This window comes from Ctenopharyngodon idella, chromosome 7 (genome assembly GCF_019924925.1).
Source record: "Ctenopharyngodon idella isolate HZGC_01 chromosome 7, HZGC01, whole genome shotgun sequence".
NCBI classification, from domain to species: Eukaryota; Metazoa; Chordata; class Actinopteri; order Cypriniformes; family Xenocyprididae; genus Ctenopharyngodon; species Ctenopharyngodon idella.
The window spans coordinates 8,079,414-8,106,754 of NC_067226.1; the positions used below are offsets into that span (position 1 = coordinate 8,079,414).

Below are 27,341 nucleotides of genomic sequence, written 5' to 3' on the forward strand. Positions count from 1 at the left end.
GTACTGCAGCTGTCAGATTGTACACTGCTGCAGAGGACGTGAAGTTAATAGAGTAACTGCTGTAAAATGTGCCATTAGTTGACTAAAGTATTTAGATTACATTATATCTTGAAACCCATTGATTTGCCACTAGTTTTTGTGTCATGATTTCACAGTAGCCTACTTCCTGCTTTGTAATTTAAAAAAAAAAAATAATGCAAGTTTTATATTAAATATTTTTTTGTGTGATTTTCCTTAGGACATACTTTGAAATAAATACAGTAGGCCTATATAAGCAGTTGTACAGAAGAGAAACCTCATGCGATTTATTCATAAAGTCGTCACTAGGTGGCGCTGCAGTATTCCTGTGGGCTTCAAGATCATTGACGGGCTTGAGCGAGGCAAACCCATATCACTTTAATCAGATTTATGTTTTCAGTAGCGCGAATACTGATGATATCTAATTTCATTTTAGTTTGTACTAGAAAGATCTCCACTGCACAAAACAAGCCAGAAAAACAGGAACATATTCTTCTGATCTCTGTGGTCCTGATGCAACATCCTCGACTTTCTCTCTCTTTCGCTCCCGCTCTGTGTGTACAATAATACGATTACTTGTGAGCGGTGATGGGATCAAGTGAAGCTGTAATGTTATTATCACATGATCGAGAACTAGCTATCAGTGCATTATCAGCTTTCAGCATCAGGTCTGTAACAATGTCCAAACGCTCGAGCGGTTCAATGTTTTATATAGGCTAACAAACACTCAAGTTAAACAAAACAGATGCCTGAACTTTGTAATTATTGATTTGGTCAGAATGATCTTTCTCTCTATTTCTTTCTCTCTTTTCATAGTCGCCTCACGTTTGTATTCTTGTACAGTCTCAATAATTAATTGATTTTCTCCTATTTTACAAAAATATTCCATGACAACCACATTCCTTCTTTACTACTATAAGCATCTCTGTCTCTATGGCAACCTTCTGTCCTCTCTAAAGATTCAGAGAGAAAAGACACAGGACAAAGAGACTGAAAAAGAATGAGATGGAGAGAGCCAAGGCCAGACGGATGTTCTGTCTGGAATGAGCATACAGCATCTCATACAGCATCAGGATGACAAATGGAAATTCTCTCTCTGTCTCTCTTTCATATTCACTCATTTGCAGTTCTATCTATCTATCTATCTATCTATCTATAGATGCAGGTGTTTGGAATAGATGTCAGTGTGGTACGATATAGCCATGTTCGGCGTTGTTGCAGCCATTCCATGGGAAAACATATAGGAAGAGCGAGCATATGGAATTTCATTGGTTCAGGTATGGTTGGTGGGTGGGGCTAGAACTGCGTCAGAATGTGCGTCAAATTCTCACGTTTCAGAATAGTAATCTTGAGGGAGGGGGTAAATGGAGGAACTATTTTTCTCCTGCATGAAATTGATATCACACTACTCAAAGTTTAATACACACAAACCCACACGCACACATCCATACTCGAACTGTCATTATTGTAGCAGTGGTATACTTCTCTTCCAGTCCATGCAAGCAAGTGCGTGTGAACTCTACTACAGCTTTCTGTGTGACCTTGATTTGTTCATTGAATCTGGGGACGGCTACATCTCTTGGGTGCTGTAGCTGAGGAAACAGGTGTACGTGTCTCCAGATTCAAGATGACTCATCACATGGACATACACCCACATCTATTCCTCTTTTCTGAAACATTGAAATACATGAACTTGTTCATTCAAACCTTTTCTTAAATAGACTTAAAGGGTTAGCTCACCCAAAAATAAAAATTCTGTCATTAATTATTCACCCTCATGTCGTTCCACAACCATAAGACCTTCGTTCATCTTCGGAACACAAATTAAAATATTTTTGATAAAATCCGATGGCTCAGTGAGGCCTCCTTTGACAGCAAGATCATTTACACTTTCAATGCCCAGAAGTCTACTAAAGAAATATTTAAAACAGTTCTTGTGACTACAGTGGTTCAACCTTAATGTTATGAAGCGACGAGAATACTTTTTGTGCGGCAAAAAAAACAAAATAACGTTTTTATTCAACAATATCTAGTGAAAAGCGATTTCAAAACACTGCTTCATGAAGCTTCAAAGCTTTACGAATCTTTTGTTTTGAATCAGTGGTTCAGAGCATATATCAAACTGTCAAAGTCACGTGATTTCAGTAAACGAGGCTTCGTTACGTCTTGAGTGTTTTGAAACGTTTCAAAACTTCAATAGTTCACGTGACTTTGGCAGTTTGATACACGCTCCGAACCACTGATTTGAAACAAAAGATTCATAAAACTTCGAAGCTTCATGAAACAGTGTTTTGAAATCGCCCATCACTAGATATTGTTGAATAAAGTCGTTATTTTGTTTTTTTGCTGCACAAAAAGTATTTTCATCGCTTCATAACATTAAGGTTGAACCACTGTAGTCACATTAACTGATTTAAATATGTCTTTAGTAGCTTTTTCGGGCATTTTGAAAGTGTTAATTATCTTGCTGTCAATAGAGGCCTCACAGAGCCATCGGATTTTATCAAAAATATCTTAATTTGTGTTCTGAAGATGAACGAAGGTCTTACAGGTGTGGAACGACATGAGGGTGAGTAATTAATGACAGAATTTTCATTTTTGGGTGAACTAACCCTTTAAAGGATGTTAAAATAATTCCAAAAAACAATTAAATGCTCTATATCTGTTTTAGAAGTGTGTCTGTCTGTTCCATCCAGGGAATCACAAGACCAACAGGACGTCCAAAGACACAAACATGCACCTGCTTAGACCGGTAAACCTTCATAGACATAGACTGTCTGTCTATCTGTCAGTCTGAGTCTCAGTTTCAGGCTTGTGTGTTGTGTTAGATATAAATCAGTGTTTTTTTTTTTTTTCTCTAGAAAGAAACATGACAGCTTCTTTGATCAGTTAAGCAGTCCAGTTCCAGTCTTTCTCTCTCATTATCTTACTTTCTGTTTATCACTCAATCTGTCTCATAGCCTTACCTTCTCTGTTGTTCTGCCCAGTTGAGTGACAGTTAGCTGGTTCATCCAGACTGCTGTATACTGAAATAATTGGCTAGAAAGTGCTGTTTAGACCAGTCTATCTGCAAAGGAATGAGTGACAGACAGTATAGCAGAGTGCAGTGAACATTTGTGCACACGATATTGGAATAGAAAGATGATTATCCAATGATCAAAACAATAGAAGGTAGAAACAGGAACAGAGGTGTAGAGCAGTATATTAAACGCTGGCTAGAAAAACAGTGTGCTGAGTGAGAGCATGTGTGTGATAATGAGTCACCAGCCGCATCACCTCCATCACACCATGCTGCGGTGTGTGAGTCACCTATAGGTAAAATGACAAATAAGTAGAGGTGTATGTGATAAGTAAGGACAAAACTCTGTCAGGATTCATTTAGGACAGGCAAACCTTTCTTAAAGGGGACTTACTCTCTTTTTGAAAGTCTTGATTTTGTTTTAGAATAGGTTTTCATGCTTGAATGTTCAAAAGCATAATTTTTCACATATTTTACATTGCTGCAGCACCTCTCTTCCCAGTCTGTCAGTAACATTCTCTTAATTCCCATCTCTATGAAACACATCCCTCCTTGATTGGTTGGCTGGATCAGTGTGTTGTGATTGGTCAACCACTAAATGAGTTTTAACACACTCAACCAGGCCTTGCCCCTTTTTTGCATATGCCTTATTTAAATTAGGGATATTGTGACGTGTACATTCCCAGAAGAAAAATGTGTTTTCACAAATGTGCTTTCATTGTTTAATTTCAAAGCTTCAATGTGAAGTCAGATATTAATTCTGAAATTATATGCCTTTGAAAATAAAGACCTTGCAATATCAACATTTCCAAAATAGTCATATCCAATTAAGCATATTTAAAATCTGCTTAGACTAAATATCTGTCCTGGGAATGCAGGGCAAAATGTGTTTGCTGACAAACAGCCCACACCTTTTCACTTACTCTTGGTCATCATTAAATTTTCTTTATTTAGCTCAAATTGCTACCAACTGTCCTCACTTGGCTAGTTCTTTGAAAGCTGGTTCCAGATCTTACGGTAGAATTAGTTTACTTAATGGCATTGTCTAAACCCAGCAGGATGATCTCTGCAGATTTTTCTGTTTTCCATGACATGTTAACTAAAAGAAGAGTGTTAAGGACAAGCATTCTCCTGAGAGCTGTCTAAGATGTGTGCTCACACTTAAAGATTTTATTTTCACTTTTAGCTTTTTTACAGGGTGTGTGATTTAGCACTCTTTCGCTGTGAAACCTGCATAAGCACAAACACACACGGGAAAATGCGATTTAAAGAAATATTCCACAATGTGTGTGTTTTTAGCAGCAGTTAAAAGACACATTAGTAAGAAAGCAGTTAGTCAGTTCATCAGTGCATTAGACAGCAAGGTGCCATGAAGAAATTAATGATGACATCAAACCCGAAAAACCAGCAGGTATCATAATGTGATCTCTCACTTCCCGCAAAACACATTAAAGCATTGGATGTATTACGACAGCATATTCAAATAAAGAAAAACATGCAGATTAATTTAAGCACAAAAAATAACATCAGATTCTCGTTATTTCAAAATATTACTCCAAAATTAGACACATGCACAAAGTCATCAATCAGAGGAAAGTTTGCACCCTTTTTCAAGCTGTCTTCTCATCTTCTCTCTTTCTCTCTGTCATCACTCTCTCTAATCTAAGAGCTTTACTTCCCCTCTGTCACCTCTGTGTGACTAATCAAATCTGCAGAGGAGGTGTCTACACAACAGGAGTGAAATCAATAATCAGGCCCATGAGGTGGGGGAGTCAGGGCACCATGTGTGTTTTTCTGTGGGTATATATATTTATGCAACAGTGGGGGAAAAAACATGAAAGATATAATATCAATGAACTAATCTATGTAATATAACTGTATTTATTTAGACATATTTAGATGTAATTTATATATTTTTAAAATATTTTAAATATAAGGAAAGAACAAAACACTAAACCTGGTATTTATCTGAAAATTATTTGACAAAAAAGCCTGATGAGGCTCCAGTGGGCGTGACAGATTGAGCACAATATTATATCTACAATATAGTTCTTATTCACGGTGATTAAAGATTTTTAAACAAAACGATTGAAAAATGATTGCACAACCACCAAATAGGTGTCGATATGCACTAAGTATATAAATAGCCATTAAACAAAAGAAGAAGAAAGAAGTAGTAAGGCACACTTTTTCTTAGCGTCCATTTCTATGGTGAATCATCGATTTGTCGCTCTGTCGTTGAGAATGTCTTGTGTGTTAACAGTGAACATACTCTGGGTTGACTGAACTTCCTCCCGGATGCGTTTTTGGAACCAGCATACTTCAAGTAAGCAAGGTTTGGGTTAATCAACCAAGAGTTTAGGGTATGTTTGACGGTAAGATAACCTTGCTTTCTGGAATACCCCCCAGATCTATTCGCAGCAGTTTTAGATTTTATCAACAAAGACGCCAAATAAAATCCTTAAGATAGCCTACATGTACTAGAAACAGGAACAGAGCAATCGTGAAAAACATGACGAGAGCAGACAATGAATCGAAAGAAACAGAGCTTAAATACACAACCAAACCAATTATCAAAAATGAAAGACAGGTGAAACTGATAATCAATCAACTAGAAACCATAAACAAACTGAAATACAGGAAACTGAACTAAAACGTGACAAAACCCACCCAAAACAGAAACAAACATAGATCATCTATAACATTAGGCATGTTTTAAATAAAACAATTGACTCCAAGCACAACTATATGCAATATGCTTACAAAATCTTTAACCAATTTTTAAGAATATTTGAATAAAGGGTGAAGATGTTAATTTACCTAGTCCGGACATCACTTTTGGCCACTATATATGCACATATCTTCTGTTTTTTCTTTTTCTTTTGATTATTTTAGGCATTTATTAAATTATTTATGTATTCTTTTAGAATGCTCTGCTCTCTCTTGGAGACCATTTTCAGCTTTTCTGTATTTTGTTTTTGATAAAATTCAAGCTTTTTCTCTGATGTTTCTGTACATGCATGTTGACAGGAGTCCACAGCGCTGAATGACTGAAGTCTGTATGTCGACGTCTTAATGGGATCTCAAGCCCTCTTGAGGCCTGTCTCTCTCTCTCTTTCTTTTAATGAGATTTTACAGCCAGCCTGTGTCACCCTGCCATGCTGCAATAGGGGTCTGATGAGGAACAAAGGAGTCCTCATGGCTCTGAGTATGGGGCACACACCTCCCACTCCTCTCTTTCCCTCTGTTTCCTCTCTCTCTGTGTCTCTTTTCCTCTCTCTTTCCCCCTTCACTCTGTTGGTTCCCATCTGGTGAAGGGGTATTGTGAGAGCTGAGTAAATAAAGCCCAGTCTGGCAGCACTGACACACACACACACATACTCACCACCACACACAAAGAATGACTCCACTAATTGATTGCTAATTCTCTCCCTCTGTCATTAATTTTCGTAATTCTGTCATTTATATGTGGAAAAGTTCTCTTGTTATGAATATAACTAAAAAAATAATATTTGCTCAAGTGGGGAAAAGAAGTAAAACATTTGTTGAGCATTTGCAGTTTTACAGCGCTTCAAAACATTAAAGAATTCCACAAAATGTTTAAAAACATACATAAGGTGTATGGTATTGCATTAAATATTGTTAACTGATATACGCAACATAATGCCCATTTCCTATGCGCCATCTCCACTGTGTCTTGCCTCTCTGTGGGACGCACGTCTCATTGTGGACTGGTAGCCAGCTCTGTTTAAAGGTCAGGCTTCTCCCCTGAGTCCTTCAGTCGCTCTCTCTTCTCTCTGTCACTCACTCTGCTATTCAGATGATGGTGAGGAGCGCCATTGCTTATAGAGATGCACAATGTACCACAACAGTTAATGGCTGATATTAGTTTTTAGGTAACGACTGAAATTTGATATTTTATTGTGCATCTTCATTTGCATTATCTTTTACATTTGCAGTCATCTATTCATATTTAAAAGAACATTAGTAATTTAATGATAATGTTAATGTTAATGACAACTGTACATTACAATATGTTACACTCCAAAAAAAGCTGGGTTAAAAACAACCCAAGTTGGGTTGAAAATGGACAAACCCAGTGATTGGGTTGTTTTAACCTAGCGGCTGGGTTAAATGTTTTTTATTTAACTCAACTATTTTTTAAAAATGACTATATGGCTGGCTTAAAATGAACCCAAAATAGGTTGGAAATTAAAAATCAGACACATTTACTAGAGGCAAATATAATAATAAAAAGGTAAACATTTATTAACAAGCAATTTAATAAATGATAATTGTTTATTCATTATTCATTAAACTTATTTATAAATTTTAATTTCCAACATATTTTGGGTTCATTTTAAGAGAGCAATACAGTAATTTTTAAACGATAGTTGGGTTAAATAGAACTACCCAGCAGGTTGGGCAAACATTTAACCCAACTGCTGGGTTAAAACAAACCAATCGCTGAGTTAAAACAACCCAAATGCTGGGTTTGTCCATTTTCAACCCAACTTGGGTTGTTTTTAACCCAGCATTTTTTAGAGTGTACATAGCCCCTGAGATGGAGGAAAAATTATTTGTCAATGCTTTTGCCTTCTCTTGCAAAAATGCAAAGTTTCTCAAGAAAACACAAAACATTTGCAAGAGAACGCAAAAGCATTGACTTATTATTTTTCCTCCCATCTCATATTTTTTTTCCACCACCATGTCCCTTTAGGGGCTCTGTGGTTATCAGCCATAATATTAAAATAATTATCATCTTATCGTTATTGCATAAAACCCTATTTTTTTAAAATAATTTAATATACCTAATTTCTTAATTATGCACTTTGCAGAATAGAGTTAATAGACACAAGGTCATTCAAGATCTCAGGTTGTGCTTTTAGTCTTGCTAATGCTACAATACTGCTCATGCGATGCATTAAAATGATAAAAATAGTGCATTAAAATTCTGCAACAGAATTCAACAGATGTATCTGTTGAATAATGCACAGCAGCAGATATTCATGTCCATAATCTGCTGAATTTTTTCAGCAGCTGTAATGGCTTCCTCTTTCTGTATCAAGACTTCCCCCGCCCACAAGATTTCTTCTTCCAGCACCTGAACATGATGTGAATCTTGATCACAGGATGTGAATATGAGACGTCAGCATGCAGTACTGACACAAAAACCCACCCAAGGCTATAGACAAACACACACACTCACACACCCCTGCAGTCAGGTGGTTTCTAAAGGGTGGAGCTGAGTGGGAAAGCCCAGATTCTCCCAATGTATATGTTGAAATGAACAGTTACACTTATATAGGGTTTGAGATAGTGATACCACATAAACAACAACTACATAAAAAGATTCCTTTCCATTCGCTTATATGCTCCTTTGCTGGAATAGATGAGAATTTAATGACTGTGGAATAATTGATGAGGATACTGAGAGTTGGGCCAGTGGGGGAAGGGACTTACTCGGTTTTAATATGAGAGCTCATTCATTCACTGTTTTTCCCCCTCACACATGAGATGGATTACATAGACATCTACCCTCACCTCTCCCTCTCTCTCCCAGAACGCCAACCAGTCGCCTGCCCCTGTCCATGAGGGGATCAGGGGATATTTATGGGTTGAGGCGAGTCTTCAGGGTCCTCACGCATGCCCCTGTCATCAAAGAGTGATTCCAGTCTCACTACACCACCCCTCCACGCCCCAAGAGACCACTGCAACACCTGCCCCCCAATCGTGGATGCACACCCGCCCCCACCCACCATCAAGAACACATACACAAGCAAAAATACACAGGTTTATGTTTACAGTGATGCTTCTAAATAAGTATTTACACGTTAATATTAAGCTATTATGCCAGTATAGTCTGTGCATACTCTCATCTTTATTCTTAGTGTGACAGAACAGAGAAGCTTGAATGAAGACTAAGTGAGGAGGGCGTGGACTGCGATCTGTGCTGGACATCCGTGACGGCTACGGCTGAGAGAACCAGAGTAAACACGAGTAATAGGGTCACAAGTGATGTCTCATTGTGGTTGTCTAATTAGCAAAAGCAGTAGCTCAACATAAAACCTGCTTATAAATGAGTTGTCAAGAGGAAGACTGGTTACTTTATTCTTGGGTATGATTTTACATTCACATTTTAAAAATATATTATTATTAAAATATTATTATAGAAGTATTAAAATATTATATTCAAAATTAATTATATTATTATAGAAGTTAATGATTATTATTATTTAAAAAGTTATTAAATTTAACTATTGTGCTATTATTAAAGGGTTAGTTCACCCAAAAATGAAATTTCTGTCATTTATTACTCACCCTCATGTCGTTCCACACCTGTAAGTTCTTCGTTCATCTTCGGAACACAAATTAATATATTTTTGATGAAATCCGAGAGGTATATGACTCCTCCATAGACAGCAATTTAATCACCACTTTCAAGGTCCAGAAAGGTAGTAAAGACATTGTTAAAACAGTTCATTTGACTACAGTGTTTCAACCTTAATGTTATGAAGCAACAAGAATACTTTTTGTGTGCAAAAACAAAACAAAAATAATTCCGTTATTCAACAATCTCTTCTCTTCCATGTTATTATCATCACACAGGTGACACAGTAAAGGCTTCTGTGTTTACGTCCGAACGCCGGCTCAGTATTGGCCGACACTGTTCACGTGAGCAGCACGACGCATGCGTGTGATGCTGAAGCAGGAGCCGGCCAATAATGATTCACCGTTCTGACAAAGAACCTAGGCCCTCATTTATCAATGGTGCGTACAGACAGATTTGTGCGTAGATGAGTGCATAAGAACAGTTTCACGCAAAGTGTGGGATTCACCAACTTGTACTTATACGTAGAAATGTGTGTAAATATAAGCACACCTCTGAGCATGCTTACGCAGAGAATCTAATGGTAGAATAGCGACACTACACATAAAAAGCATTTAAGAGTGTCACAGTATGCATTAAGCAATCCACATATGTCCTGTGTTTCCTTTAATTATAAAACACTCAATTTATCATTTGTCTAGTTTTAAATCATTATCTAACACTTGGGAGTATAAAAGATTGGTACTTACACGTCTGAGTTCGCAGATGCTGACGCAAACCTTCACCTCCATCCTCCCCACCACCACCAGGATGGTCCCTGTCCATACTTCCCGGGGGTCGGCTAAGACCCTGCCTTCATCTTCAGGCAGGAGACTCAAAGTCTGCAACCCTCAGGATGTGAGCTACGGGCGGGGCCTACACCAAAGAACCTTATCTTGTGATATTTTGCTTGCTGATTGGTAATAAATATTATTGTTTCGTTATCTTGCCTCCCGAGTCTTTCTGGTAGAGCTGCATGCGCACGTTTGATAAATACGGATTTTCTTGTACTTAGGCACATTCAAAATTTCATTCGTAGGACAAAATATAGAACCTTTTCTACGCACTGTTGATAAATGAGGGCCCTGGAAGCGCTGGACGTAAACAACATATGAGAATGACAGAGGAGAAGATATTAATGAATAAAGTCATTATTTTTGTTTTGTTTTTGCGCACACGCCGCACAAAAAGTATTCTTGTCGCTTCGTAAAATTAAGGTTGAACCACTGCAGTCACGTCGACTCTTTTAACGATGTCTTTAGTACCTTTCTGGACCTTGAAAGTGGTGGTTAAATTGCTGTCTATGGACATATACCTCTCGGATTTCATCAAAAATATCTTAATTTGTGTTCCAAAGATGAACGAAGGTCTTACGGGTTTGGAACAACATGAGGGTGAGAAATTAATGACAGAAATTTCATTTTTGGGGGAATTAACCCTTTAAAGTCTCCACCTTGGAATGTGTGGTTATTAGAGTTGTGTTTTAAATCAGTATTTCAGTGACAATAGTAACCTGTGCATCTTTGTTTGTGGCATTTGAACAAAACCTCACTGAGAGCAATTACACGTCCACACTCAATTGACAAGCTTTCAATTACGTTCACCCGAGTGTGAACGCGTTTCTTCAGTCAATCTGATAATGTAAATCAGCCGCTGAAGGAAAGGTTATCCAATTAGTAACTGACTTACACAATGTAACAGAGAGAAAGGGTAAAGCTGGACATAGTCCAGACTGTGACAATTTCCTCCAGCGGGACTGTAGCTTGACTTTGACTGCTGTAGTGAAACCACAGGGCCACTCGGCTGTGTTCCAGGCTGTTTGTGACATCTGAAACTCGTAACTAGTACAAATATCCTTTTTTCCTTTGCTGTATACTCCGATATAATAGCCAAATAATTATCTCCCGATGGTTTGTAATGGGGAGAAAAAGAGACAAAGATAGATAGATAGATAGATAGATAGATAGATAGATAGATAGATAGCAATGCCCTACACTGAGACTAAGGTCACAACCTCTAAAGCTAGTGAGAAGGACATTTTCTGCCCGTGTCTGGCAGGCGAGTGTCTCATTTGCACCTCTCTTACTGTGTGATGTTCTGCAGGGATGCGAATGTGTCTGAATCAGAGGACTGTGGATTTTCATCTATCTGAAAGTACTGGCATAGGCTCAAACAAACTTAAACTTTCCATATCTATGCTTAACATTCAAATCTTAGACCATACTTTTGTTAAAGATTAAATGTTTGAGGGAAATTTGTTAAACAGGCAATGGATGCTCTAAATTACAAAATTCTAAACTTAGTTAATAATTAATACCATTCAAAATATTCATTGAAAAACAGTTACAAATGCTTTTTTTTTTATTTGTTTGCCAACGATACACGACACTGTATTTAGGAAGGCAGTAGGTTTCCTGCATGAGCGATGCTGATGAGTCTGAGTCTGAACACATCCTCTAAACAGCTTCTAAGTGCAGCCCCTCCTTCCTGCCTCCATTAGGAGGTTTGTGTGGTCAATAGGTTTTGCTGATCTCGAGGGGCCCTTATATTGATTTTACTAGAGCAGGGAAAGGACACAGATGCTATATGCGTGACAGATAACCAATGTTGGGGCTAAAAACTTAGATATGATTTACCAACATGCAGACATATAACAGTTGGACAAAGTACATTGCGCTTGACGACTGTAATCAGACACCAACATACTGGCAGTAAATTCTCCATAATTTTAAGCAGGGAGTCTTTGGCTTGCAAAGCTTACTAGAATCACAGTAAAACAACACAGGCGAGTACAATTTTGTTATAATTTTATATAAAAAAGGCTATATAGAGCATTTCAATTTCACATCAACAAACCTCTCCATTTACAGTAAGACAGCAAAAGGAAGCCATATATTCACACTTCACTCATAGGCAGGAAACAAGAATAAGGTACCTCAACATCATCAGGCAAATTACTGTCATTTTTGAAGATATTTGAATACCTTTACACACAATCCTTGTGTCACTGAATATTGCAACAGTAGTGGGAAAATGCAAGGAGAAAAGAGGAAAGAGGGGAGCAAGGAAGCGCTTCTATAGCCACAGACAAAATACAGACCAGAAACAATGGGGAAGGACAAAAAGAGAGGATTAACGTAAAAGATACCCGACAACAACATACTCTCAAAAAGCAACCACTGGCAACCATACAGGACGACTACAGAGGTGCGGCCACCTGCGGAGCTGAGGACCCCGGTAAGAGTTTCACACGGGAAGCAGCTGCAGGTGACACTTAAGAATCATTCTCTTCTGGTGAGTGGGTCCAGCACACAAACTCTTCACAGCAAAGAGAGTTGCACTGGACTCTTACTAAATCTAAATATATTTTCATATATATATATATTTATATACTTTAACAGTAAGTAATTGTTGAATCTTTTCTCTTTTTTTTTTTTTAAATTGTCATCACAAAACATTTAAACCAAAATGATTACAGTTAAATGTGCTAACGTGTTTCATATTTTTGGATGAAGTGACTAAGTAACTGTTACCATGGCTTTATTGCTTTGTACATTGAATATGGTTATTACCTGCTGCTAGGACTGTATCAGCCCTTACACAGGTTCTCCCTTGTTTTCCCAATGGACACTTTTTACCCCCATCCCAGCTAAAATCCCATACTACAGGTTACCTTTGGTTAATTGTGCAAAGAAATGGACATATCAGTAACAGTTTAGTGAAGTAAAAGAACATAGTTATAGTAAAATAATAAAAAAGACAACATTTATAAAAACAAAAACAATTTTAACCCATGCATAACTAACATTCACAGATGTCAAAATGGCATGGAGTTAAAAGAATGGAATTTAAAGAGTCTGTAGCTTTGACACTCTGTGCTTTTGCAATAATGTTCCCAGGCATTTCCAATTATCTAAATTCCAATCTATTACAGCAAACACCAAATTCAACAGCACCATCCAATTGAAACAACCTGCTGAGCTTGAGAAACATTGTTTTGTTGCTTTTATGTCATCATCTAATAAAAACTGTGCTTTTTTATCTGCAGTGTCAAAGACCAAAGTCCTCTTTAATCTCTCAGAAACACGACTTATACGATGGACAAGTAAAACATCATGAGTTATAAACAAACTCGCTTTGTTGTGCTGTTAAATGACATTGTACAGCTCTCTCAGTGCAATCAGAAAAAAGACAGTGGAAACCAGTTGCTTGGTTGGAATTCTCTACAGCAGTATTTCTCCATGGATGACTCCAGACAGGTTCATTATCTGAGCCTTAGTTCTGGAAGCCAGTTGCCTGACTAACTGTATGTTGCAAAGGCTCAGAATAATGAGGTGAAAAACGTGTGATTGCACTTGAATTGAAGTTACTCTTTTTTAATACATAGAACATTTAAAGTTAGCCAATTTTGATATGTAATATCTCCTTTGTATAATTGACACATTTAAATCCATATTTAAATGTTAGATTTGATCATTTAAATTTGTGCAAACGTACAACAATTTTTAGGGTTTTGTACACGTTAATCGATAATTTTTTTTTTTTTTCAGAACTCACAGACACTACAAAATCTACAGTGTGGGCATATATTTTTATACTGTGCTGTATGTAGAGTGGCTCAAAAAGTATCTGGACGTTTAAGTCATAGTTAAAATGTATAAATGTCATTACATTAGATTAGATAACAAAAATCTCATTTTTTAAAGCTAAACATCTTACAAAAACAAGTTTGTTAGGTTTGATGATATAACAATATATCATATACATTATTTATATGTAACTACATACATATACATTTTTTTTTTTCATTTAAAAATGAAGACACTTCAAATAGACACTTCATACATCCACTAAAGAAAAGGTGATTTGTCGCAGATTGCACTTCGATATCTTGTTATTTAATGCAATGAAATTTTCATGTTTTCAACTGTGACTTGTGTCCAAGTGTATCCAAATACTTTTTTCCGCCACTGTATGTTTATGTGCGTGTGTGTGATCGTGTGTATTTGCAAGGTCTAGGAGTAATCCCCACCCTGCCTGTATCCGTAACCCTCTTCTTCCACACCTTCCTGTACAAACACCTCTCGTTTATCCCATCCTTCTGCCCATCCTCCGTTCAACTGCGTGGTGGCACCGTAGGTCTTGGCTGGACCTCCCAGGGCACCGTAGCTCTGGGTGATGTCCCCCGTTTCCTCAGCCAGCTCATCTTCATCAATGAAGCCACACTTCTCGTCACTGGTTAGCTCTGGATCTGCCCACGGCTGCTTCTCCCCCGAGGCGAAGATGCCATAGAAGATTACACCGCCATAATGCACCAGGGCAGCGATAAGGAACACATACTGCCACTCTTCGCGGGTCTGAAAGGATAAAAGAGTTGTCAGGAATTCATTGACATAAAGAAACTCATCCTGGGAGCTGCGAGAATAACACATGAAATAAACATGCGGGAGCACTTTTGACAAACAGTAGGGAGAGAGATCTAAAAATTTGTCACACAAAACCTTTTATAATCAGAATATAATGCATATTTAAGGTATAATAGAAAAGAATCAAGATAACAAATCTGCTGTGCTGCTCGAACCACATAAGAAAAACTCAACCTTCTTATAGCAACATCAGCCATTCGAGGCATTATCCATCCAGTCTAAACACATAGTATTAGAATTCAAATGAAAAAACCTGACAATTCAAAGTGGTCTTACCTTGTGTTTGGTCATGGCACCCACTATAATAGGACACACCATTCCTGACAGAGTTCCCACTCCATTAGAGATTCCCATGAGGATACTGGCATAGCGAGGAGCAATGTCTAAATGATTGACATTAAAACCTGATGGAAAATAGACGTTTACATTGTATTAACATCTGACAAAAGTGAAATAACTGTGTAAATAGTTATATTTTTTTCTATTTTTGGCACTGCATCAATTACAACAAACTGAGGATATTATCATTAAAACTAAAACCATTACAAATATTTTCATTACATTAAAATAAACATTAACTGAAATTAAAAAAAAACATATTAACTTTATTTCAGCTAGTTTCCAACATTTCTCATTTTCGTGAAGTTGAAGTACTAAAATTACTAAAACTAAAATCTAAGACTTAATAAAACTATATAGACATTTTTTTTTTAAATATGATCTTATTCATAATACTATAATAGTATATCAGTGATACTAAAATAACACTGCAACAAACAACATTACAGAATGACATTTTCAGACACTACGTTCCTGTTCTATACTGTTCTGCATCAAGAGTGCACATCTCTAACATGATGTTGGATATTCAGACTAAAAATAGAAAGAGCAGCCATCTTGTAGAGCGGAGATGTCTCTAGCTCCACCCTCACTGAGAGCTCTGTCTGGATGTGAGGCTGCTCTCAGGGGACAGTGTGTATGAATTATTTAAAAAGTCCAGCAGAACGATTTATTCCTTCCTAGCTGCAGTGGAGGAAGAGTGTGTTTGAGTGATAAAAGGAGAACATGGTATTTTGTTACAAATAAGGCAGTGTCTATTTGCAGTGTTCCCTGGCTGTGTATGGTTGCTTTTTATTGCTGGTTTTTCTGGTCATTGTTGTGTATAAACGGCAGGTTTGCCAGGCAAAATATTAAAGGGATAGTTCACCCAAAAATGAAAATTTGATGTTTATCTGCTTACCCCCAGGGCATCCAAGATGTAGGTGACTTTGTTTCTTCAGTAGAACACAAATTATGATTTTTAACTCCAACCGTTGCGGTCTGTCAGACGTATAATACATGTCCATGGTAACTCCATTTATAAGAGTCAAAAAAACACGCACAGACAAATCCAAATTAAACCCTGCGGCTCGTGACGACACATTGATGTCCTAAGACACGAAACGATCGGTTTGTGCGAGAAACCGAACAGTATTTATATCATTTTTCACCTCTAAAACACCACTATGTCCAACTGCCTTGCGCATCCGGTTGGTGAGGTCTGAAAACGCGTTCTGATGACGGAAGTCACGTCTCGCGCTTATACTTCAATGAGTGCGAGACATCACTTCCGTTGTCAGAGCGTGTTCAGACCTCACCAACCGGATGCACAAGGCAGTTAAACATAGTGGTGTTTCAGAGGTAAAAAATGATATAAATACTGTTCGGTTTTTCCGCACAAACCGATGGTTTCGTGTCTTAGGACATCAATGTGTCGTCACGAGCCGCAGGGTTTAATTTGGATTTGTCTGTGCATGTTTTTTTGACTCTTATAGATGGAGTTACCATTGACATGCATTATATGACTGACAGACCGCAACGGTTGGAGTTAAAAATCATCATTTGTGTTCTACTGAAGAAACAAAGTCTCCTACATCTTGGATGCCCTGGGGGTAAGCAGATAAACATCAAATTTTCATTTTTGGGTGAACTATCCCTTTAAATCAGACATACTGTGTCCCTAAAGACTTGCCTGATATTGCAAATCCACTGAAGCCGACAGCCAACACAAGGAATGAAATGGCCATCCCTTTACTGTGAGAGTAACCAACGACCAATAATAGAGTGGCCTCCATACCAAAGCCTGTCAAAGATAAAAACATGTGGATGAATTCACTAAGCTAAAATGGACAAATATATGACAATAAAAATATATATTTAGTGGTGTACTGAAAGTGTAACAGTGTGAATATTTAGGTTGATGCAAAAATTCTCATTTAGTTCACATGGATTTAACCAAAATTCAGCCATGGATGAGGTGTGTGGCTCTGTGTGTGTTCCTGCAATAGGCTCCACTCACCTCCGCAGTTCATGATCTTCCGAACTGTGGTAGTAGACAGGATGTTTTTGCTGCGCAGGTAATCAGCTATCTGTCCCCCTATGGGTACTATAATGGTCATCACCAGATGGGGCAGGGCTGACAGCATGCCAACCTGAATAAGACAGCAGCCGTCAGGCTCAGAAGCATCTTATTGAAAACACACTGCAGAATGAAAGCGTTAGTTATTGACCAATGTTTTTCATTTAACAGAGAGAAAAGTCCAAAGTCTAATCTAAAATAAAATGGTCACAACCATTATGCAACATTTTTAGGAAATACTGGATAAATGTGATAAAAAATAAATTGACGTAATATTACTGTAATATGCAAGGCATCACCATTAATTAGTATGTTAATTCTATAACTAGATGTAAAGACATGATTGCAGGTTTAACTGTAGGAAGTGAGGAAACAAGAGCAAAATGAGATGCAAGCACAGACTTAAATCACCAATAAATGATTAATGAATAATTCATCATGAACTATTCACAATGAATAATTCATCAACCTATTTCAGACCTTAGGGAATGACAAAGGTCACCCATTTACTGATGCACACTGGAATTATAGACAAAAATCATATGCAACTTAGACACTAAGGCTAGCCATTTTGACCCAATTGCTGATTAAATAATTGTTCATTTTTTAATCAATCATGCAGTTTGTATAAAACAAATAACAATTTAAAAGGTAAACTGAAATTACCTTGCTAATCTCAAAGCCAAACACTTCCTCGAAGTATGCAGGCTGGCTGATGAGCAGCAAGTAGAAGGTCCAACTCCTGCAGAAGTTGGCCACAATGATTGCATAGACAGGCATGGATGTGAAAAATTTCTTCCAAGGTGTCTTGTATTTCTGTGGGAGAAATTAGTATTGCAGCATGTGGAGTGAAGTGTTACAATAATACCCATACTGCTAATGATTTTATCTGTCATGTCTTGATGCTGCAAGCATGAATGAACATTTTTGATCTCTGGGAGTGCATGGCATTTACACCAAAGTCAAAGAAATAAAGTAGCTGACTGATATTTTATAAGAATATAGCATCAAAACTGATGTGCAAGACTTCTCTAATATGTCTTTGTTGGTACAGATTTCATTAGATGTCCTCATGGTGACAAAATCACTCTATAGTGACACAGAATATCTCAGCCTCTACCTCAAAATCTATGAGACCACAATAGATTTACAAAATAAGTTTATACATAAAAGGCATAACTTTTTGGTAGTCACACGTTTATCTCCTTATTGCTTTCAACACATCCTGACTTAAAGTGCCCCTATTATGCTTTTTCGAGTATTACCTTCATGCAATGTGTAATGTAACTGTCTGTGAATTTAAATGATCTACAAAGTTGTGAAGCTGAAAGTGCACGATAAATAAAGCTATAGAAAGAATCAACTAATCGAGTTGTCAGTAATTCGAATCCATGTTCTATGTTGTCTGCCCGCGAACAACTTGACCCACCCTCAAACACTGTAGCTTTTTCGCGTGGTTAACATTATGTTGAGAAGACGCTGTGTCCTACTCTCTGAAAGTAAATTTGTTTCATTTTCACTTCTGAATGATGAGGCTGTGAAGAATCAGTGGTTAAAATTTTTTTCAACGATACCACAGCAGTACAATCCCAATCTTTTGTTGTGTTCTCGTCATTTTACTGACAACTGCTTCTTAAATCTTGAGGAGTTCAACGTGAGATTTGCAAAACGCTTGCTCTTGAAAGATGGGTCAGTATCCAGTTTGGACCAGCTTGCTCCTTTCCATCTTTTCTGTCCATACATTGTATACAATCTCTTGAGAACTGATAAGCCTCCAGAGCTGTAATTCAGTACGTGCTGTCTGTAGTAGACCAATCACAACAGACTGGGTCATCTGACCAATAAGAGTAGAGTAGGCTCACAGAAAGGAGGGGTTTAGAGAGTCTGAATCTGAATCTCAGAACTGCTTCAAACGAATCATTTAAGAATCTTTGAGAAATTAGGTGATTTTAAATGTATAGTATGAAAAAACGAAAACGTTTTTTGACCTTGCATGCATGTAGGAGAACCCCAAAGCAATATTAGGAATCTTAAAAATGGCATAATAGAGGCACTTTAAAGTTCAGCTATTATGCTTTTTCAAATATTACCTTTCATGCAGTGTGTGTAATATAGCTGTTTGTGGATGTAAAAGGTCTGCAAAATTAAAGATCAAAGTGCACAACAAGTAGCTATTGTGTCTTAAAAGAAAGAAAATGAGAAGTCGAAAAGAGTCGTCAGCATTTCCAGTCTCACTTATGTAACATATCTACGTAGGTTTGTAACAAATTTGCATCACGCCAGCCTATGGTCTTCACTGCCACGAACAATGTCTACTTAGTGCTTTGTAACAACATGTTGTGTCATCAACATGTCTAGCAGATGCTGTTTTCTGCACTGCAAATCCACATTGCATGTACTTCCAAAGGATGAGGACCTGTGCTGGAATTGATACGGTAAAACCAACACCATTGTTACTGTTCATTTATACAAGTGCTGAGGAAGCCTCTGGAGCTAAAATTCAGATATGGGAATGGACATTTGGTTTCCGACACTCACTGTAAGCAGTAGACCAATCACAATAAACTGTGCCATCTGAGCAATCAGAGCAGAAAAAGCTCTTGTAAAGGACCAGTTAAAAGAGACTGAATTCTTTATCGAGCCATTTCAAACACTGTGAAAAAAGAGGTGATGTGCAATGTACATTATGAGAAAATTAAAATGTTTTTGACCTTGGATGTATGTAAAGCTATTGTAGGAGACCCTCAAAATAAAATTAGGAACCTTTAAAATAGCATAATAGGGGCACTTTAAATATATTCTATGATTTCATTTACCCTCTATCAAATTGCAAATCACTCAAAACAAGTTTTACACTTTTAAACTACAGCAATGTCATAATTTTGTTCACATAAACTGCAAACAGGGGTTTGTCTCAGCTCTCTCCATCAAAGCTGGTGATCTGAAGGAAGTTCAAAATCTTAAAACAAAAAATATCCCATCCTTGTGCCAATTATTAGCCTGATGTCAAGAGAAATGGACAATGCCACATTATGCCCTTAAATTCTAAAACCTTTCAAAGCACAACCATAAAATGTGAATTAGATTTGTGTCAAGCAACAAATGAGTATTAGTATAACAGTTCATTATAGAGTGGTGCTTAATTATAGGTTTGCATGAGAGGGGATGTTATTCCATTAGTCAAATGGTCTCTTTTTAAAAGAGGACTTGAATTATTCAGTCAAGCATTTTGTGCTGTGATATTTTCTTCTGAGCCATCCAACTCCACAATATCCCTGAGATAACACTGCCTATCCTGCCAGAAGTTTGGAGTACGATTATGTTTGGGGTCACTCACTTCTGCAGGACCTAGCAGCTTAGCGCTCTCTCCGATGCTCTCCTCAATGAAGCAGCGTTCTTCAGCAGTGATGGTGGGATGTACAGCTGGGCTCTCATATGACACCAAGATCCAGAACATATACCAGAATATCCCAAAACACCCTAAAGAGAAACAAACAATTCTTAGATGCTGATCTTAAAAGGCAACATCATAAATTGATGCCAGATAAGAAGCGGACAGGAAGATCAGCTGACTGAAAACTCCTCATATAACTAAATGGATTACAGTTCATTGCTTTCCAGACAGAGCGTGCTAATTCTTGGCAGAGGGACAGGCAGATTCAGTGTCAGCACAGAGGATAGACACATGGCAGCATCAGAGGAAAAATCAATACTCAGCATCAGTGAGTTAATCCATACTACACTTACTAAAATACACTCATCAAGACTGTTAAGCACATTCACAATGATGCTTTACAGTTACACTATAACAATGGCTCATGCATTGCGCACACAAACCACGCGTACCATAGACATAGAAAACAGATGACCAGCCAGTGTACTGCACCAGGATCCCAGCTAGAGGCATGGCAATGACAGCTCCAGCATAGGAACCTACAGAACGTGAGAGGATGAGAGCCATGTGAGAAATTGTCTTTAAACAAACAAACAAAAAAGCTTTCTGAATGTACTTTCAACTGCTGAATATATGCATTAAAACAACATGGGAAAGTACAGTTCATGCATAAATAATGTTTCCTAGAGTTCTTGAGGATAAACAACAAATGTACATTTAAATTTTAACATGCACACAATAATGAGGCACTAAGATAGCAACTAAACAAAATATAATGGCACATGGTTTTCTTTATATTTGTTTTAAAGAGAATAAAGATGGAAATTACCACAGAAAGAGGTTGTGGCTAGACGGCTTCTTTCCAGTGGAGGGGCCCATTTACTCCAGATCCCATGACAGGCTGGGTAGGTCACACCCTAGAGAACAATAAAACTACACATCAGTTTTATATCACAAAGAAATTTGTAAGATTTTCAAATTATAAAAATGTTACATTACAGAAATCTATTTAAATGCAAATTAATATCCCATTGCTTATAAATAAAAGGAAAATAATATATACATTGTTGTCGTGATGGAAGTATAGGCACATGTGCCTCTAGATCAATACAGCTGTGCTAAAGACAAAGCCTGGGTTATAATTTTCTCAGAATATCCTCAGGCCATAACTGATTGTTGCAGGACTATGGGCTTTTCCTAGTAAGAATTCCCACATTCTTTGTGAGAGTTTTTGAAAATTATTCACCAAATTTTAGATATGAATATAGAGGGTTATGATATTAGATCGTTATTAGCAAACAAGAAATTAGAATCAAATGAGAGAAAATCGTACTTTCTTACCTCTACAAGCCCTTGTAATATCCTGACGAATATGACGCAACCATAGTGAACACGTGCAGCTGAGGGGATGAACATATTCAGTGTGGACGTGAGGAGAATGGCTGCGCCAAATACCCTGAATAACAGATGGAAACATGTCTTCATTATAGAATGAATAAAAAATGAATTATTTTATTTTTACATTATTTCTCGTGTTTAAGGCGTATCTATTCAGCTATGTGCAATTCATATCTTCTTTCTGCGTTCTGTTCTTCATTAATTGTAAAAAAAAGAAAAAGGAAAAAAATAGAAGAAGAAATACGGGCTTCCATTTATTTCCAATTTTCCTGACGTCTTGTAGCGCTCGAGACCCTCTCACCTCTCTCCCACCGGCACTCGCTAATCGGATTGAGGGAGTTCTCCTGCACGAGACTCGCTGATTCTATTAGATCTCAATCTCGTCAACCAATATGAACTGAGAACTGTTGTATAATTTCAGCAACGACAGTTATGTCAAAGACTTGACGTACTGAGTTAATAACTATAATTGCCCAGCATTTTAATATGTAGATTCTAGATTTTTTTTAAAAAAAACCAAAAAAAACAACAACCTTAGTTCACTGTTAGTCAACCATCAAAGACAGATGTTTTAGTGAGAACACATTGTGTCCAATGTTCAAAATATTTCCAGGTACCGACATGGTAGTATTATTTTTTGATAAATTGATGTGTGATATATGAGGCACGGCCAAACCCTCTGGCAACATGTCCGAGGCTGGTTGCCATGCCCCCCTCATTGAGCAGATTAGACACGGTTCCCCCCGGGATCTCATTAACAGGTGGAGAATGCCCCACAGACCCACTCCCACAGTCTAATCCTACAACTCACACGACGGGTCAGCGTTCAGTCTGCCACTCACGCAACACTGGAACACAAGCAGACTGATCAACCATAGCAATGAACTCTCGCTCCAGCGCTTTAACTCTCTACCTCTGCCTATCTGGAGCGTTGATTTATTTGTTTATTTATTTGATTTCCTTTCACCTTGAAAGCTTGAATAAAAATAGTATTGCTAAGGTTTATATTATAATAATAAAATTACAGCGGTGATTTATTAGCCTATATGCCTTTACAATTGACCATTGCCTTCAAATAAAAACGTTTTGAGATGTTTTCCAAAATAAAAAGTTCGTATTAGAGATCTTTCTCCTTTCCTCATTTTTCTATGACAAAAATGACTCAATATAAATTATAATAATGCATAAAATAAAGTTAGATATAAAATTAATTAAATTAATTTCACACGCAATGCGTGTCATTTACAAGTCTTTAAACAATCAACCAGTCAATCAATCAATAAAACATAGGAGGTTGGGTTGAACTAAATTAGCTCCTCCCATCATCCTCTTCTTCTTCCAATGACAGGTACAGATTGAATAATAGGCTACACGGTAGTCACCACTATAGTAGGCTTATTAGCTAGCTCCTGTGTAGTCCTCAAACAAAATGAGAAACGCATCACGTTTCTCAAGCCAATCTTTGCAGCTCGATTTCGCAAATGCAAATTCGATTCCATTGTTTAAATATTACCTTTATTCTAAAATAGATATTTTTAATGTCTTAAGACTAAAACCATCCAATAATTATTTCTCCTATTGCATTCAATAATGTTTAATAAATTTAAACGTCTCGGCAAGAGAACGAAATTCCTTGTCAGGCAGTATAGGCTTTCGCACCGCTTTCGTGTTGGGTTGACAAACACCTGGAGATGCTGCGACAGTTTCTACATTGAGCGGAGGCAGAATCCTGATATATGCTTAAGCTCTATGCGCGATCCTGCTGCTTTGATAGGCGACACCATCTAGGTATCCAGGTATGACATAAGCTGCAATGATTTTAATGGCTCAGTTTACAACATTAGGGACAAACATCTAGGTATGATCCATGTAACACTTAATAATATAATTTATCAATAGAATAAAGTATAATTATAGAATATTTATTTTTGCAAACGTGTTAATAATTATTAATGTTCTTTCGTTACCATTAGGCTTTTTCCGTAGTAGGCCTATTTTAAGGTAGTCTACTATGTTCTATTGCAATGTGGAAAGTAGCCTAATATAAACCAAATGCGACTTTAAATGCAATTAATTACGGTAGATAATACTAGGCCTAATGATAAAAATAATCTGAATAAAATATTATATTTCTAATGGTTTACCTGTTTGCCGCCAGTCTAGAGGAAATGTATCCTCCGGGAATTTGTGTCACAATATAACCCCAGAAAAACGAGCCATGAATCATTCCAACTGTTTCCGGGTCCCAGTTGAACTTTGCCTTCTATGGGAGAGAAATAACAGAAAATATCAGGTTGCTAATCCTGTGTGCAAAAGGAGACAACTGAAAATGTGAACATCCTCATGAGCTAATATGCGCACGCGTTTCCACACACCTCTAATAACAGGTTAAAATATAGCCATTCGTTATTTGGGAAAACATTAACTTTTATTTTTGTAAACCCATAGCAAACAAAATATTTATTGATTATTGTGCGCAAAAAATGAAATGACAAGAGCGAAGGATTAGTTTCCAGCTGAAGAGTTAATCAATTTGTGGCTGATTTAACCAAGGTCAATTTTTTTGCATGAGTAGTCTACTTGTTTTCAATATTTTCCAGGCTAGTAGTGGGGCCTTTTTTCTAACAAACACAAATCATTATGCTTTTGGACTATTTCCTTTATTATTTTTATTTTTCATAAATTGATTTCAGACGGAGACTGTGCATTTGTGTGTGTGTGTGTGTGTGCGTAAGCTTGTGAGCTGTGTGTGGGGGTGTCACGAAGCTGACGTGGACATACAGTATAAAATCCAAGCGTGCCACGCGCACAAACCTCTTTGATGACGATCTTTCCGTTCAGGTGAATGGTGCTGTTGTTCACCATGCTCACTATTGCCACGCCTAAGTTGCACCGAATACCGAAGGAGATGCAGAACCCGAGGCCGCTCATTATGGCGATGATGTAGCGGCGCGGAAGTCCAAAGCACGTGCAGTCGCACAAAGGTGGCTTTTTCTCGCTGGTCTGTGTAGGCCGTCCATCCTCGGTCAATTCAATGTTGTCGCCAGGTTTTTGCCTCCTTTCTAGCACTCTGCATATGTCAGAAGAAAATTGTCAGACTCCTTGTAGGACACTAACAGCAAAACGACTGATTCCGGAAGAACCAATTAATAGGAGTTGTATCCACTTTTTTACTTATTGAAGCAGCAATCATCGATATGTACAAACTAATCTAAATATCCTTTTGACATTTAATTTAATTGAGATATTCTCACTAGTAGGCCTACTCTAAACTGCACGGACAGGTTTACACAATAGTTATTAAAATGGCCTGCAGGAATAGTTTGCATTATTTCATTCTTCTTTTTTTCCCCCACAGAGATTTTTATGTAAACTCCATATATACTTTGTGTGCTGCTGTAAAGCGCACTGTACCGCATTGCAGCATTCCCTTCACCTTCACCTTATTTACATTCACACAGCTTAAGGTCCACTGATATTCACTAACACGATATTAATATTATTATACCAGTGCCATAGGTATCCAAAAAGAGAGTTATTTGCGTACATTTATTTACTATTATTTAATGAAAACACATAGGCTGGTATGTGAAGATAGATTCAATAAATTAACGCGCAAAAATGTAGATATATTTTTTGTCATAAATTTCGATTCATGCATATGATTTCATTAGCACATGTGACGGAATTAAATGCATTTTATTTTGTAATATTTTGCACGTATAAACTGCATAAAATGCACATTAACTGCATTATAATTGTCAATTCAGTTTTTTTAATTCCAGTAGACAAATAAAAGAAAATACTCAGAAAAACATTTCTATGCGTAAACGAAAAAATAAAATATGAGGAGACATGTGTATTGAAGGTAGTGATGGGGGAAAGGTAAAGAACAATTCGTTCATATTGTCGAGGCGGTTGATCCCCCCCTCATAGATTACAAAAAGTTTTCATTTTGAAGATTTTATTTTTAAAAGACACTCGCACAAAATTTACAAAATTTCGAGGAGCAGCGCTAAATAATTATTTTCTCATATGATTTCAGTCGTGGTCTTTTTGCAGGTATTATGGACTCTAAAAAAGAAGAGACACTCAAGGGGATTCTCTAATTGAACGATTACTATTCAGCCGAAAATGCATTTTAATAGCCGGATTACAGTGACAACCTTTAAAGATTAAAAAAAAACTTGCATGCTTCCATCCCCTCCTCCCAAGATTATGCAGAATTACATAATTTTCTGCACGTCTCCGTGAGGCGTGACGCCAAAACCGACTGGGGAAACTCGTTATTGAACAGGTCAAACTAGCAACAAATTCGTAATTTTTCTGTTCAGTTATAGCTATAGTTAGAGTTTATATGTATTTAGAGCCACAACACGCACATATGCAGGCCTATATTATTATTATAAAATGACTAAATCAATTGGATAATGTTAAAATATCTTACTTGTAAACGTGCCCCAGTGTCTTCCCTGCTAGTTGCTTCAGCCCCTCTTTGCTGGGCATAAAACCAGGCTCCTTCTGAGTCTCCATGTCCAAATGTGATAATCCCTCGTTTTTTCCCGGTAATGTTAAAGTACCATGTCACAGTGTGTGATGACAGAGCATACCGGACCGATACCCAGCGGATCAATGATTCAGTAAGACGGATGAGGAAAATTCACGACGGTGTTCACAGGGCGAAGAGAAAAAATCCGCCTACACAAGAGAGATATCAGAAGTGGTCTGACTCTGTCTACTCATAATTATAAACTCAAAAACTGCCCTGCGCGCGATAAGGGCACGCGATGCCATCTCAGATTTGAGTAAACAAATTAATGTTCGCTTCAAAACGAGTTGGAAAAAAAACAAAAAAAAAAACGGATTAAAACAAATATGTATAATCAAATAAGAGGGAAAAAGAAAAACTGGTCCTGTTTCCTGTCTCGTAATGTCACTTTTTAAGGTGCAAAGTGACAGTTTAAGGAGGTGACAAGCTTTCAGCACCAAGGTCAGCGACAGTCTCGCGTTCAGAGCGGCGCGAGCTCCCGCCGCCACTCCTTTGCCAACTAGCAGTGTGCTGTGCTCGAGGCGGATCACTCCCGTCAGAGTGCCAGCAGCGGTGCACTGCTTTGGGAGGGGTTAGAGAGGGCGGAAAATGTACACATTCCATTCACATTTTCTTTGATTTTGTCCTTAGATGCTGTGAATTATGTTCCACGTGCGGCAAATGATAGTTTTTCGATGCGTATATGAAAGACACGTGACATTCGAAGTTTCTACATTTGTGCTTTTATACCTATTGCTTGTTTTCCATCAAAGGCCGTGCAAGCCTCCTG

The 27,341-nt window shown here is 37.5% G+C and overlaps 1 protein-coding gene across 1 annotated transcript; it reads right to left on the minus strand.

Moving 5' to 3' along the window:
• Window positions 1-12,197: 12,197 nt before the first annotated feature.
• On the minus strand, window positions 12,198-27,241 carry slc17a6b (solute carrier family 17 member 6b). Its single transcript, XM_051901772.1, has 12 exons — window positions 26,471-27,241; window positions 24,838-25,093; window positions 24,168-24,286; window positions 21,967-22,081; window positions 21,455-21,542; window positions 21,078-21,164; window positions 20,569-20,711; window positions 17,898-18,047; window positions 17,172-17,304; window positions 16,845-16,955; window positions 15,110-15,237; window positions 12,198-14,764 (listed from the first exon to the last, which is right to left on the minus strand). Exons 1-12 carry the CDS (start codon window positions 26,554-26,556, stop codon window positions 14,423-14,425), a joined length of 1,758 nt encoding a protein of 585 aa, XP_051757732.1. The 5' UTR covers window positions 26,557-27,241; the 3' UTR covers window positions 12,198-14,422.
• Between the last annotated feature and the right edge of the window lie 100 nt (window positions 27,242-27,341).